This window comes from Manis javanica, chromosome X (genome assembly GCF_040802235.1).
Source record: "Manis javanica isolate MJ-LG chromosome X, MJ_LKY, whole genome shotgun sequence".
Lineage (NCBI taxonomy): Eukaryota > Metazoa > Chordata > Mammalia > Pholidota > Manidae > Manis > Manis javanica.
Window position 1 is genome coordinate 28,564,283 of NC_133174.1, and position 14,123 is coordinate 28,578,405.

The 14,123-nt window shown below is 34.4% G+C and overlaps 1 protein-coding gene across 1 annotated transcript in view; it reads left to right on the top strand.

The window, feature by feature from the left end:
• Positions 1–14,123, top strand: part of CFAP47 (cilia and flagella associated protein 47) — a 489,967-nt gene that overhangs the window by 368,283 nt on the left and 107,561 nt on the right. The window contains exons 54-57 of the mRNA XM_073227718.1: positions 698–805; positions 4,896–5,004; positions 8,151–8,255; positions 12,121–12,277. Of these exons, the coding sequence (XP_073083819.1) occupies positions 698–805; positions 4,896–5,004; positions 8,151–8,255; positions 12,121–12,277 (479 nt within the window). The remainder of the gene's footprint in view (positions 1–697; positions 806–4,895; positions 5,005–8,150; positions 8,256–12,120; positions 12,278–14,123) is intronic.

A 14,123-nucleotide genomic window follows, 5' to 3' on the forward strand; every position in this document is an offset into this window, starting at 1 on the left:
ATTTTCTTGATCAGCATACATTAAAAGTCATAATTTTGGCTAATATTTATGGCTGCTTACACTGTTATCACTGAGCATGTATTTTACATACATACAGACATAAAATTCTCAAATGAACTGTAAGGATAGGAATGATTGCTCCCATCTTAGACATGTTGACATTGAAGCTCAGCAAGTTAGGTGACTTGTTCAAGGCTGCACAAACGAAAGGTAACAGAACTGGGATACCAGCTCAGTTATAGTGTAGACTGTCACAGGCTCTATCTCTGTTTCCCCCGAAGGTGAGCACATGCTGATTAGAAGGGAAGTTCTCCAGAGCTGCTTATCACTTGATAGCCTTGACATGAAAATATACATGTGTGCAATTCAACAAACTAAATTTGATTAAATCACAGTTCAAAAGCAGGACTTTTCTTGTTATACCTCCTGCAAGATATTTGAATGACACGTAAATGTTTTTCATTGATTCAACAGGCATTTATTAAACAGATGTTAATAATGACAGTTTTTCTTGAATAATGAAGTGATTTTCTCAGCAGAAATAAAAAATTTAAAAATGTATCTACAAGAGCAGAATGTGTCACAGAGCAGTTGTCAAATATTGTATTTGAAACCACCTATTTGGGATATTTTTTCTGCCAAGTTTATTATGCAAACTAAAACCACTGACAAGATGTTGTATATTTCTCTCCACCAGCATTATTTTTCAGCCTGATGTGGCCCTAGAGTTCTGGTATTTGCTGAGATTAACTGTTGAATTACCAAGACCAACCACAATGCCAGAAATACAGTGTGACCTTGGAAAGTAAGTTCTGTATAATAGATACAATTAGTTCATGGAAAAGAAAAATTTATCTAAGAGTATTATTAGGACCCATTTAATCTTTTTTTGATAAGACATAAGTATATATTTAGTAACTGATTTTCCTTTTCCAGGGAAGGTTTGATATTTAAACTACCCTGTGGAAAACTTATGTGAAAGAAAAACAAGTCAGGACTTTGTAAGAAGAGGATTTTATTCAAAAAGATAGTTACAAGGGACTACTGAAATAGTTGGAGCGACCTGTTGCAATAAGGAGAAGGTTCTGATCTCAGAAATCTGCAAGGGTCTCTAAATTACACAGAAGAAGTTTTCTCTTTTATAGGCTAAAGGAGGGGCAAGCAGAGATAAGCAGAATCTTTGGAGAGGAAGCTGAACAAGGAAGGGAAAATGACCAGCGGGGAAGTAGGGACTGATAGGAAACTGATCTTACTGTGCTAAGCTGATTCCCAGGAGAAGCCAAGAAGGAAGGCACCTTCCGCTTTTTTTGTGCTGCTCGGCGTTGGGGACATGCAGAGTTCAGGGCTGGAAGGAAAGATAGAAGAAGGCTGACTAAAGTTTGCTCAAGGCCAAGCAGAGGGTGAGCACGGGGCAATTGAGAATACTTGCTCATTTGGTTAATACCACGTGTCCTTGATGTATAACCATTTATCTCTTGGTGTTGAGTTCCTCTTACATATCTGGCACCAAGTTTGGTGTGGGAACATCAGGGTAGCCAAGCCTGAATTCCTGCTTTTAAAGAGTATATGTGCTTGTGGGCAAATCAGTGCCTTTTCATTAATTTCTCTCAGCCCACACATTCAAGAGGGTTGAAATCTTCTAGTTGCAGATCTTGACCTAAAACATCACTACAAGTGACTTAGTAAGGAAGTGATCCCAGTAAGAAAAATCAATAAGAGAACAGGGGAAGCAGGATAAGAAAAGAGAAGCAGCTAAGCAAAGGTATGATTGCAGATACAATCCTGGACTATCCAATCCTGCAGAGAGTTCTGCAACTTAATAGATTACATGCCAGTGTTTGTCCTGTCTTGATGCAAAGATGCTGGGCTTTTGAACTCTCATGGTAGTTGTTCTAAGCTTCCTCGGGATGAGGTGTAAACTGCCAGGCGCTTCTGCTTTCTGTAGGGTTGAGGAGACTCCAGGACCCAAGGGTAATCATTATCTTAAGGTCCCAGGTGGAAGATGAACAGCAAGCATGTGAAGTTGGGGATGGGGGCCAGGAACTGGGAGGGGTATCAGTAGTGTCTGCTACAAGTTATTAACAACCCTATTTCTAGTTTTCTACATTTTTCTTGTTTAAAAAATATATATATGAAAACTATATATGTATATAAAATTATTAACAAATATAAGACAATTAAGTGAAAGTATTTGGCTCAACCAGCTTGTGCTCATGGGTTTTTTTTTTCATTTCAGTCAACAGTGCTAGCTAGCCTTTTCTCTTTAAGTTCTCATTATTTTTTAATATGTTTTCTAAGATGTTATTTCTTTTTATTTAAGTCATTCTGTGTATAATTAATAGTTGCATAGTACTGAAAGATGTTTGATAGTAAACTATTTTTTAGCTAGCTTAATCCCTGGATCATTATCCACTTTGGAAGTTTGCATGGACGTTAATTGTACCTAGGGTCTTTAAAATTTTTAATGATGTATATTGGTATGGCTCTATTTTCATACATTTGTCTGTAGTTGGGCTGTCTTTCATTATGAAAACACATAGCTTTCAGCTTCTGGAAATCTCAAATTATGCCATCTCTCTATTTTCTCTCTCCTTTCTTCCCATGACATCTGTGTTTTGGATTTAGAAGTTGGGAGCAGATATTTTAGTTTTCTTACTTCTTTGGCCTTTTCTCCCCCCAACATTTGTGTTATTACATTCAGACATACTTACTGAACTTTATTTTCCAACCTTTCTGTTGAACTTTCATGTCACCTATCAACATCTGAGGCCATTTTTTTGTTGTTAATTTGGATGTTTCTTTTGGTTTTTTTGTTTGTTTCTTTGTTAAAATACAACATTCTGTTATTTCACATTTATAATAATTTTCCTCATATCCCTTAAGATCTGCATGGTCATTATAAGAGGCTCTGATCTTTATCATTACGTGTATGTTCTGCTGTCTTTCTTTGATATTAGAAACTGTCTTTAATGCTTGTTTTGGTCAGATGTGAGGCTCTAAAATGATAGTCAGGCCTATTGACCCATTCATGTTGTCCCATGGACCATCTTCATTTATTTTCATTGCTGCAAGAAATACTCCTTTTTATTGTTGATGGACTTCTACTTTTTTGTTCCAGGTTTGGTATATTATGAAAAATATTGTTTAAAATATTATATATGCTTTTGTTGCACATTTATGCTCATTTCTACTGAGGATAAACATAGGAATGTACTATCGTTTCAGTGTAGTGGATAATGATGAAGAGTCCGAAATTGGTTGTACTTACGTACACTCCCACCAGCCAAATATAAATTGTAGTTGCTTCACATCCTCAAGGAATGGGTATTTTAAGACTAATTTTAACCATTCTGGCTAGCTTAAAGTGGTACCTCAACACACTTTTAATTTACAGTTTCCTTATGACTACTGATGTTGAGGACTTCATCATATGTTTATAGACCATTTGGATAGAGTGTTTTTGAAAGTACCTGTTCATGTCCCTTGACTTTTTCTACTAGTCTGTATTTTCCTTAATAACTTACAGATCTTTATATAGTTAGATATAAACCTTTGTGGGTTATATATTTTGCAAATACCTTTTCTTCTATTGTGAATTTCCTTTTCAATCTCTTAATGGAGTCTTTTAATGAAATTAAATTCTTAACTTTTTATGTAGTTTAGTTTACCAACCTTTCTGTATTGTGTAGTTATCCCATACTCTGAGGTCCTTAAGAATATCTATGTAATTTCTAGAAAAATGTGTAGTCCAATGTCTCATATTTAGATCTAAAATCTACCTAGAATTGATATCCATATGTGGTATAAGAGTTAAGAAGTCATTACACTAAGGCCATTACATTCAAGGCCAAGATGATAGCAGCTTGGACCAGAGTGTTGTCAGTGAGTGTGGTGAAAAGTGCTTGATTTATGGTTAATTTTTTAAAATAGAGCTTTACTGACTAGTATTAGAGGTATAAGGAAAACAGAGGACACGGACAACACTCTAGTTTTTGGCCTGTGCAATGGCAACTAAAGGTGGGCATTGACTGAGAGAAGACTGCAAGAACTGGTTTTGAGGGAAGATATTAGGTGCTCACCTTTGGACCTGTAATTCAAGGTCCCTATTAAACATCAATTTGGTCCTTCTCAATATAATGCACAGAACTGTGAATTCATTATTATTTCTATACTATGTCAACTTTTTTTCACTAAATTTAACAGTTATAAAATACTGGGGTAAACATTGCTTCTATAACAGGAGTATATTCCAATGCCCAATGTGGAATAATGTTTAGTCTTGAAAATAGAAAATCAAGGATTATTTAATTTAGCAAAATGTCATTAGTTCATACATGATTATTCTTATTTTGAAACACACAAGTCTTTGTATTAGTTTCCTAGGCCTGTCATAACAAGTACTACATACTGGGTGGCTTAAGACAGAATAAATTAATTGTCCCACAGTTCTGGAAGCCAGAAGTTTGAAATCAAGGTTTCATTAAGATCATGCTCTCTCTGCAATCAGTAAGGGAGAATCCTTCCTTCCCTCTTCTCTTCTGGTGCTTGCCAGCAAAACTTGGTGTTCCTTGACTTACAGGTGTAGCACTTCAGTCTCTACCTCCATGGTCATATGGCCATCTTCTCCTATTTGTTCACAGTGAACACAGTGAATTCTTATAAAGATAGCGGTCATACTGGATTAAGGCCCACCCTACTCCAGTATGACCACATCTTAACTGATTACATCTAAAAAGACCCTATTCCAAGTAAGGTCACATTCTGAGGTATTGGGAGTTAGAACTCCAGTATATTTTTTGGGGGGATGAGGTTCAACCCATAGTAGTCATTGAGGTTATAAAATTATCATTGAGTATGTTTATTAACAAGTTTACTAGCTTTGTTTTTCCTTCCAGGCATGTCACTCAGACAATTCCTTTAGTTAATCCTACACATGAAACCTTAGAATTGCAAGCCACAAACACTAATCCTGGAAATTTCATCCTGGATGTTAACAGATCACCAGTAAGTATATTTTAGAAAGCCAAGTAACCCACCACGACTAGAGCATTTTCCAATTCTGATTTGGGGACACTACAGAGTATGGTCATTTTAATTATTAATAAGGTTTCAAATACCTAAAATTAATAAATAGAATTTAAATACATGGGTATGTATCTCCCCCATTTTATTTTATAAAAAGTGTATTCATATAAATTTTTGAAATTATATATCCTAGAGTCATGCTCATTATCACTGAATTCTAAATAAGCTCATTGTGCTTTATTTATGACCATTTTAATAATCAGTTTTTGCAATCCTTTCATAATAATATGATTTTGACTCAACAGTCATTCTATGTGTCCAGGGTCCCAGGGTCCCTACCATCCCTCCCTGGTTTCCCGACAGTGCAGATAGCTCTGCCCTTCTCTCTTCCCTTCTCTGCCCCATTTTCTCATTCCTTGGCTCCTGGCAGAGACTAGAGCTAGTCAGTGGGCCTCAGTCACTTTCTCCTCCCACAAGTAACAAAACAAGATCTGAAGGCTTAGCATCAGTACGTATGTTTCCAAAGCATGTGATAACCAAATATGTACAGTGAGTGCCAAAACCATGCTTTCAAGTAAACTTCAAAGTGATCATTGCAATAGATTATTTTCTATAGAGGACTTCACAGTAAATCATGAGGCCCTACTAAGTAGATATTATTTGTAGTATCTATTAGTATTTTCCATTTAATGATTGTTTAAGAAATCTACAATGTGGTTTATTTATATCTTAATGTGTGTCTCTTCTCAATCACTCGTTGCCAACTAATTATACATGATATGAGATTAGAGCTTAACTACCATGTTGTCAGATTAGATATCATTAGGTATTATATTACTAAAATTGGTACATATATAGTTTAATTTTAGAATAATTTTTAAATGTATACACATGCTTGTATTACTTAACACTGTATTTTCTGTAAAGTAAATGGAATGTGGTGTTCAGGATATAGTTTATAAGTAACTGAAATTCTTCATTAGAAATGGTGTTTTCATATCCTTTGTATCACTACTTTTACAGAAGAATGTATACTGTGGTCCAAGGGAAAAGAAACGCAGTATATTGCAGATGCCCCCTTACATTACATAATGAAGAATATGGACTCTGCTTTTAGCATCTCAACCATGGTTATCTTTTATGCATTTATCAACTAGTATTGAACACTGAATGTGCAGTTAACTTTAATATTAGGGAACAACTCAAAAATAAACTTATAGATGAGAAAAATACTATTATATATCACAGAACAAATAGCACCCATTAATTATAAATGGAAAGAATATATGTGTGTACACATGTATATGTGTACATAACTTTATGCTTGGCTTTGTTGCATTGTATTCATGTTTATGTAAGTACGGATGTTAAAATATAGATAATTACTCATAAATGCTTCAGTAAGTAAGTATAGATTGATTATCAAGGCAAATAATGATATAAAAAACTTCCTTCCTTCCAACTATACATTGTTAAAATTTTAAAGTTAAAAGAAAAATACAATATACAAACTTATACCTTCTACCTTGCTTATTATAGTAATGATTTGCAACATTTGTCTTCTCTCTTTTTTTTCTTACATTTGTTATTGTTCCATTTGAATGTAAGTTGTAAGCATCATGATATTTCAACACTAAATCCTTCAGATTATATTTTTAAGAGAATATTAATCTCCCACATTATCTCGTATCCTGTCCAAATTGAAGTTTACTCATCTGTCCCAGGGTTAAGTTTCCCTCTTGAACTAGGATCCAGTTTAAGCTCACACATTGAAATTGACTATCATGATGATGCTTGTAATTAAATGTTTTTAAGATTCAGTTGGTCCTACATTTAATATATTAAATAGATATATATCATTACACTAAACCAGGAGGTTTGCTGCAGTGAAATTCCAACCAATGCTGTTTATCTTTCCTTGAAACCATGGGAGATACCTTTTACAGTAAATTTCAGTGAATTTTAGGTGGAAATAAAGGAATTTTATTGAGTTACTGATTTGTTGTATACATACCTCAGCCTTTACCACATGCCTCTGACATATATTTATAGAAAAGGAATTTGAGGCCAGAGAGGCTAAAATACTTAAACCACATTGTTAGTAAGTGGAAGAACAAGAAATAAAATTCCAGTTAATGTAGTATTATATAGTTTGCCCAATGAAACAGATAATTTCCTTCATATATATATGTCTGTGTGTGTATATATATATATATACACATGTATATACAGAAAAAATATTTTTCATATACTAAATTGAGTGTATGAATTGCAACTTTTCTTTTTCATTTTTTTGCTAAGGACATTAAATTAGTTTACACTCCTTAAGCATGCATAACTGATAATCTTGAAACATTCAAGGTATCAGAGGGAGACCAGCCTGAGATAAAACGTATTTGCAATAGTTATCTGGCAAAATACATTAGTGAAAACATAATTGACTTTTAAGACATCTGCCACTTGTTCTATTATTCTACAAGTGTTTATATTAAATATCATATTATTCACAATGCATCATTTTGGTTACATAAGATGCTCAGGCCCTCAATATATTGTTATGGAGTTGCTGGCTTCTTTCCCAGTCTCTAAAGAGGTAACTCAAGTCAATACTGTTCATACTCCTCTTATGCCAGCCGGTCACACCTTGAGTGTATGTGATAGGACAAAAAGGAAACCCTCATCATCCACTAAAGAAGCATATCGTGCACTTATGCTCAGAATCAGTTCATTTCTTTTTATATCACCAGGGCTACAAGTTAGATTCCCAGTGGTTTGATATGTATCTTGGGATGGACAATATAATATGGGTTCTTAAATAAAATGCATATTTCTATTATTGGAGGTTCTAACTCAGCTTTAAAAATTAATCCTGATTTCCTTTTATAGAGTAACTCCATGTGGTTATTGTCTAGGGAAGAACATGGCATTAGCACTGCTAAACACTGTTTACCATGGGCTGTTTTTACCAATATTCACCAAGCAGGCACAGAGAATGGATAATGTGTACAAGGCCACACATTAATCCTAAGAATATCAACCTGGCACATACTTAGCACACAAAGATGCTTACTCAAAGGAAAGTATTGATTTTTGTTACTCTTTTTCTCCCTTCTGAATTTACACAGCTGATCTTACCTCCTTCCTCCACCAAAGAGGTTTTTGTCCACTTTTTTCCTTCTGCTCTTGGAAGAACTGGTCATCAAGCTTCTATCATCTTCCACTGTGCTCAGGTATGATAGTGTGTTGTTGGCCCAAATCATATTAATTAAATTTCAAAGAAACAAGTAAATAAGCCTTTATAATAAGATTTACAACAAAAATATAAAATTTACAATAAATAAGTAAGCCTAATTCATCTAGTTCACATCTTTTGCATGTAAAACAAGTTCATTGTAAATTATTAATTAAATGAAATTTTTGAAATATACATTGTGCAGACATCTAAACAAGGCATTTTTAAACCCATAGATTGCTTGAATTAAAGAGAATATGCACTCAGGTTTAAAGCATAGTTATGTTAATGTAAATGCCAAATTGCTGGCATGTATGTTAATTTTCTGACTTGGGTTTTACTACTGAAATTTCCGTGAACTTAAGTATACAATTCTGGAAAATGTGATCCTGCAGATACTGTGTTATTTTTTCATTCTGTTTCATCTGTATGGTGTTCCTAAGTAATAATAATTTTTTTAAACCATAACAGTTAATCATTTTTTAAGCATCTCTACACTTGCTACATGCCATTCTAAGAATTATCTCAATCCAGAGTTCTATAGTGGAAGTATAATCAACCTCATATTATAGATCAGGAAACAGACACAGAAAAATTAAGATCAGGCAAGTAGTAAGAGGATGAACCCAGACCTAAACCCAGGCTTCAGTTCATCTTCATGACTGTTTTTATTGCTACCCACAAATTGCCAAGCAATTATAATGCTTTTACTGCCAATTAATATTTTACATAAGTTTGTATATTTATTATTATTTTATTTTACTTCTCCAGAATGGTGAAAGTAAAAGGAGGTAGGTACTGTAAATCCTAGGGAACCCCAAAGAAATTTCAAAGTCCTGCCATCTTAGAGGAAGTGGAATCAAATATAATGTAGGGGTCCATGTCACTTCAGTGGGTGACTGAAGTGTCCTTTTTCCAAAAATGTGCTGTTTACTTTTAGAAAAAAAAATTTGAGGCTATTAAGTTTCCTACATGATTACTGACTTACACGTGGCCTCAAGCAGTACTATGGAAATATGCTTGACTCTCAAAAATATTAAAGAAAACAAACAGTAATGTTCATACAGATGGAATTTTATAATCTTTTATAAAAATAATTTGAACAAGTCAGATCTTTTAAATCATTGCTTCATAGCAGAGTTGGCCCCTTCATAATCATTGGAAACAATTTAGTTGCTTGCCTTTCTGAAGAAAATTATATCAAACTCAAGGATAGTCTGGCACAGCAGCAGGATAATTATCAGTTATACATCCTAATGGCTTTAGAAAATCCTGGCACAGATGTTGAAAGAAAAACTTTTTATGAAACACAAATGACCGTGAACAAGTAAGTCATCTACACAAACCTTTTGGAAATCATTTTAACACTGGTGCTTGATATCAGGCATTCTGAGCATCTCCTTCCATGTCGTAGCAAATCTCCAAGGATTCATCTGTGGTTCGACTCAAATCAATAATTCATCCTTTCAGCTGCAGATCCAGAGCCCTTCAACCTTTTCAGGGTATTGCCCTCACCGCTGTGGTTTTTCTTGCCTTTCGTTTTTCTTTTTCTGCCTTTCTTTTTTCTTTCTTTTTCATCCCTGAATCGTTCAGATCTTCCATTTTTATTTAATTCATCCAGTCGACATCTTTGCAAGCAAAACCAGTTCATCATAAAGTATTAATTGAATGAACTTTTGGAAATACAATATACACTGTGTATGTGTAGGCGTGTAAAGAAGTATTTTCATAAATAAAGTTACAGGGTTTACTTTTCTAAGTCTAAGTGTTTGTAATAACTCTAAACCATTAAGAGAAAACTCATAGATTTCTCTTTGTTGATTTCAATGACAAATATATTTGAACTGACACACGCAACTGAGTAGCTGATCAATCTAACATCTGGTAGTGGCAGTTCTTATAGAATAAGTTTTAGCAGTTTCTGATGGTTACTCTTTGCTGAACTTAAGGAAATGGCTATAAATTATTATTTGTTTCATTTTTTTCTAGTTTGGATCCACGTGAAGAGTCCTGCATTGCGAAAATCTAACTATAGGCTAAAATTGTACAGATTCTGAATCCCGAGATTAATTTGATTAGGACATCCCAAGTGCAGATACCACGAATTCACATTACGCTGCCAGAGTCTCTAAATGAGGTTGGGTTGCTGGGTAACAGTATAAGGGGAACAGTTGCAAGCAGCCAGTGTGGGGGTCAGGCCTTCTCTTTGGTACCAAACATTATGTGCTGAGCTTTTTCTTCCTTGGTTTTTCTCTTTCCTTTTCCTTTTCAAATAGTTTCCATTATTTATTTCATTCATATTTTATTGTGTGAACCAGTGCATCTAAAGGTCAGAATAGCCAAAAAGAAGGAAGAAGACAAAGTGAGAGTGGTTCTATTACCCAGCATGAGTCTCTGATCCTTGCCGCCTGTGTCTGTGGAAAACTGTTGATTCTCAGCAAGCTCTAATGCTCTTCATCTTTGCTCATTTAGTCTCTTTTACCTCCACTTGTATATCTTTCAGAAACATGGGAATGGATCTTGAAAGGTTTTGTTTTGTATCCTTTCAAAGAAGTTTGAGATAAGGACAGGCCAAAAGTTACTTTTTTTAAATGTACATGTTCATTGGGATACTTTAAAATTTCCCTCTCTGAACCCAAGAGGACAATGTAAGCAATCCTAGGGCAATTGTTGGATACCAGTGTTCAATAATGGTGGGATGTGGTTTAACTTAGAAGCTCCAGGGTTCCAGACAACTTGTTGCAATACAAAAACATGACCATCTTGTTTTTCTGGTTTGATTCATTCCCTCATTCCTGTGATTTAGGATTTATTTTATTAAATGGCCAAAAGTAAGTAATTTACATAAAGCAGCTGTCAATTTAATTGAACCCTTATGTTTGACTCCAGGCCTATGTAATCAAGTTAAGACATCACTGAAATAAAGTGAATTTATGCTAGTAGAATCTCTAGAAGTAATATAGCCATTTTAAGATAAAATGCAGGTAAAACTTGCTTTAAATCCTCCCTACTCAGAGAGAGCATTTTATGGATTTCCTGTCACCACCTATCCTACTTTGAAACTATCTTAAAACAAGTTTCTCTCTTTGTATCAGAATTTAGGGCAGGAAACATCTGTAGTTTGAAACATTATCAACTGGGTCCTTGTTCATTGGTTTTTATTTTTAAAAATGACTTGTTTAATTTGTAGCATTTGCAAAGTGTTCAGGGCAGAGTGAGTCACAGAATATAATCTCAGAGGACTTTTCTTCTACATGAATTCAAAGGGAACCACTTCAGACAGCTGTGCAGGCTTATGAAACTCAGATAAGAAAAATGACCACCGTCAGTCTCCTTCATATAATTTTTGAGCCATTCTTCCATATTACATAGTCTGTCTCAGATGAGGGGGATAAATAATGTGGCATACAGCATTTTAATGGGACTTCCATCTGTACCTCACCTTTTTTGTCTTCATGTGATAACTCTCTGAATTTCACTTGAAATTCACCCTCAAATTTTGGAAACTTCATGCAGTATTTAGTACCCAATTTGTTAGACAAACTGATTTTTAAAACACTTTGAGCAGAAAATGCATTAAGATTCTCTGTTGTGTTTCCAATAACCTGGTGTGCATTGCAGATGTTTAATATTTGATTACTGGTCTTTTGCCCTCTTTTTTTTTTCAATGTAAAGACACATTGATTTTTCAATAAGATCAAAGGGAATTTGGAAAATAAAGGAAAGATAAAAGAATGCATGTTAAATATTAATAGGAGTTTTCTAATTTGACAAAATTTTTATGTGTGTTACATTTATTAACTGTTGCAAATAAAATGTATGCAATTAGAGCATATATGTTATGAATGTTTATCTTTAAACAGTTTAAAGAATGGAAATTCTGCCTGTCTGGAGTGGGATTATTCCCCCAACCTCTCAATATAGAAAGAGTAACCACATACCTCCATCTCCGTACATCTATCATTGTATCTTTCCAAAACCCTACCCAGGAAGATGTCTTAGTCAATATCATACTAACAAGTAAGTTATTTTTCTTATACATTACATACGTTATTTTGTAACCATTAACCAAACTTGTTTTATCATGGAATCAAAGCATTTTAGAGGTAGAGGACATTTTAGAGATAACACTAGTTCAACAGCATCATTTTATAAAAGAGAGAACATAAGGTGTGAGAGATGTAGTATCTTGGCTGAAATCATAGTCTGTAAATGGTGGACCCAGAATCAGAAATTGGAAATCTGTGTACCAAGTCATGTTCTTCCAATTTTATCTGTAAAGCCAAATATGTAAATTAGTAGATTTTTAAAATTCTCATGTTATTTAAATATGTGAATGCAAATTCCTTAAAGTTTATAGATATTCAAGTGTTATGACTGTTTAATTTCCCTCTTTTCTTTATAAATATCACAGTTGGATTAAATTTATCTCTAACAAAGCTTGTTTCTTTTTTCATGTCATATTGAGGATGCATGTTTTTAATTAGATTGTGTGTTATTTTTATCACTTTTTATTTAATGACCAAATGTGGGACTGAAATAGAAATAAGCTCATGGGTTTTCTGAAACTATTACTATTACTACTATTACTACTACTAAATTACTACTACTACTACTACTACTACTACCACTACTATTACTATGATCCATTTTTAGGGATAAAAAGAATGCACATGTTAAGGTTTTTGCTATAAATAACGAACTTACTCTCCAAAATGTTTGTACTATTGCAGTTCATGCTGCCATCAGAAGTATATAACAGACATTACCTGCTTTCCTGTACCTCATAAGCCCTAACTAGTACCATTATTCTTAATCTCCATCAGTGTGATTGGGGGGAAATTGTATTTTATCATCATTGCAAGTTCACTATTTTTTGAATAATGCTGAAGCGGAACACTATCATTTATTTACCTGTTGGCGTTTTCATCTTTGCTGATCATCTCTTCATGCTTTTGGCATGAAATAATTATGAAAGACTAGGAACATAATGTCATCTAACGTAAAATTCCCTTATGAATACTTCGGCTGTGATGAGAAGGGGAGACATAGCAGTACTTAGTTAAAGTTGATTGCAGGCTCAGGGAAGTCAGCATTTTAATGCGGAACCGACTTGAGCATATGTAGAAGCAGAGGGAAGAAGCCAGTGAAGGAGGAAGGGGTGGCGCTATGGCTGAGGCTCTGGGAGGACTGAGATCAGAGTCGGGGTAGAGGAAGAGCCATAAACATGAGGGGCATTTCTACCGTTGGGCAGGTGGAGTAAGATAAAGCAAATGTGAATGTAGATGAATTGTTAGGTGGTAGAGGGGCTTTGGAATTAAGAACAGTAAGTTTACATTTTCATCTGCTGAGGAAAGGAGATATAGTAGGAGATCTGAAAAGTGGTATACCGGTTTGAAGAAACTGCTGGTGCAAAACGAAGATGGAGCTGCAAAATTGAAACATAAACGATACTGTATTTGGCTGGGACTGGAAACCAAAAATTTAGATAGGTACCAGGAAAATATGTGTCTGTGCAATTTATACCAGTTGTAGGGCTCAGAAGTACACAAGGATGACAAGTGGGTCTGTCCAGGGAAGGGAATTTTCAAGGCAGTTGTAGTCAAACCACTTGATAACTCTGAGAGTGTTGTAAAAAACAATATTGGATAAAGATTTTCACATTACAAATAAATTGTGAAATAATTTGTGGCTTCTTAATTTAGTTGTTCTAAAATTCTTTCTGCCATACAACAGGAAAAAATAGTAAGTTGGACAAAGATTTGTTAGCCTTGTAGTTGAAAATGCTCTTTTAAGTAAAGTAACTCTTTGGTTAAATGTTCAGACTGTCAGGTTCTCCCACTTTTTCCTTCAACCCGAGGAGACA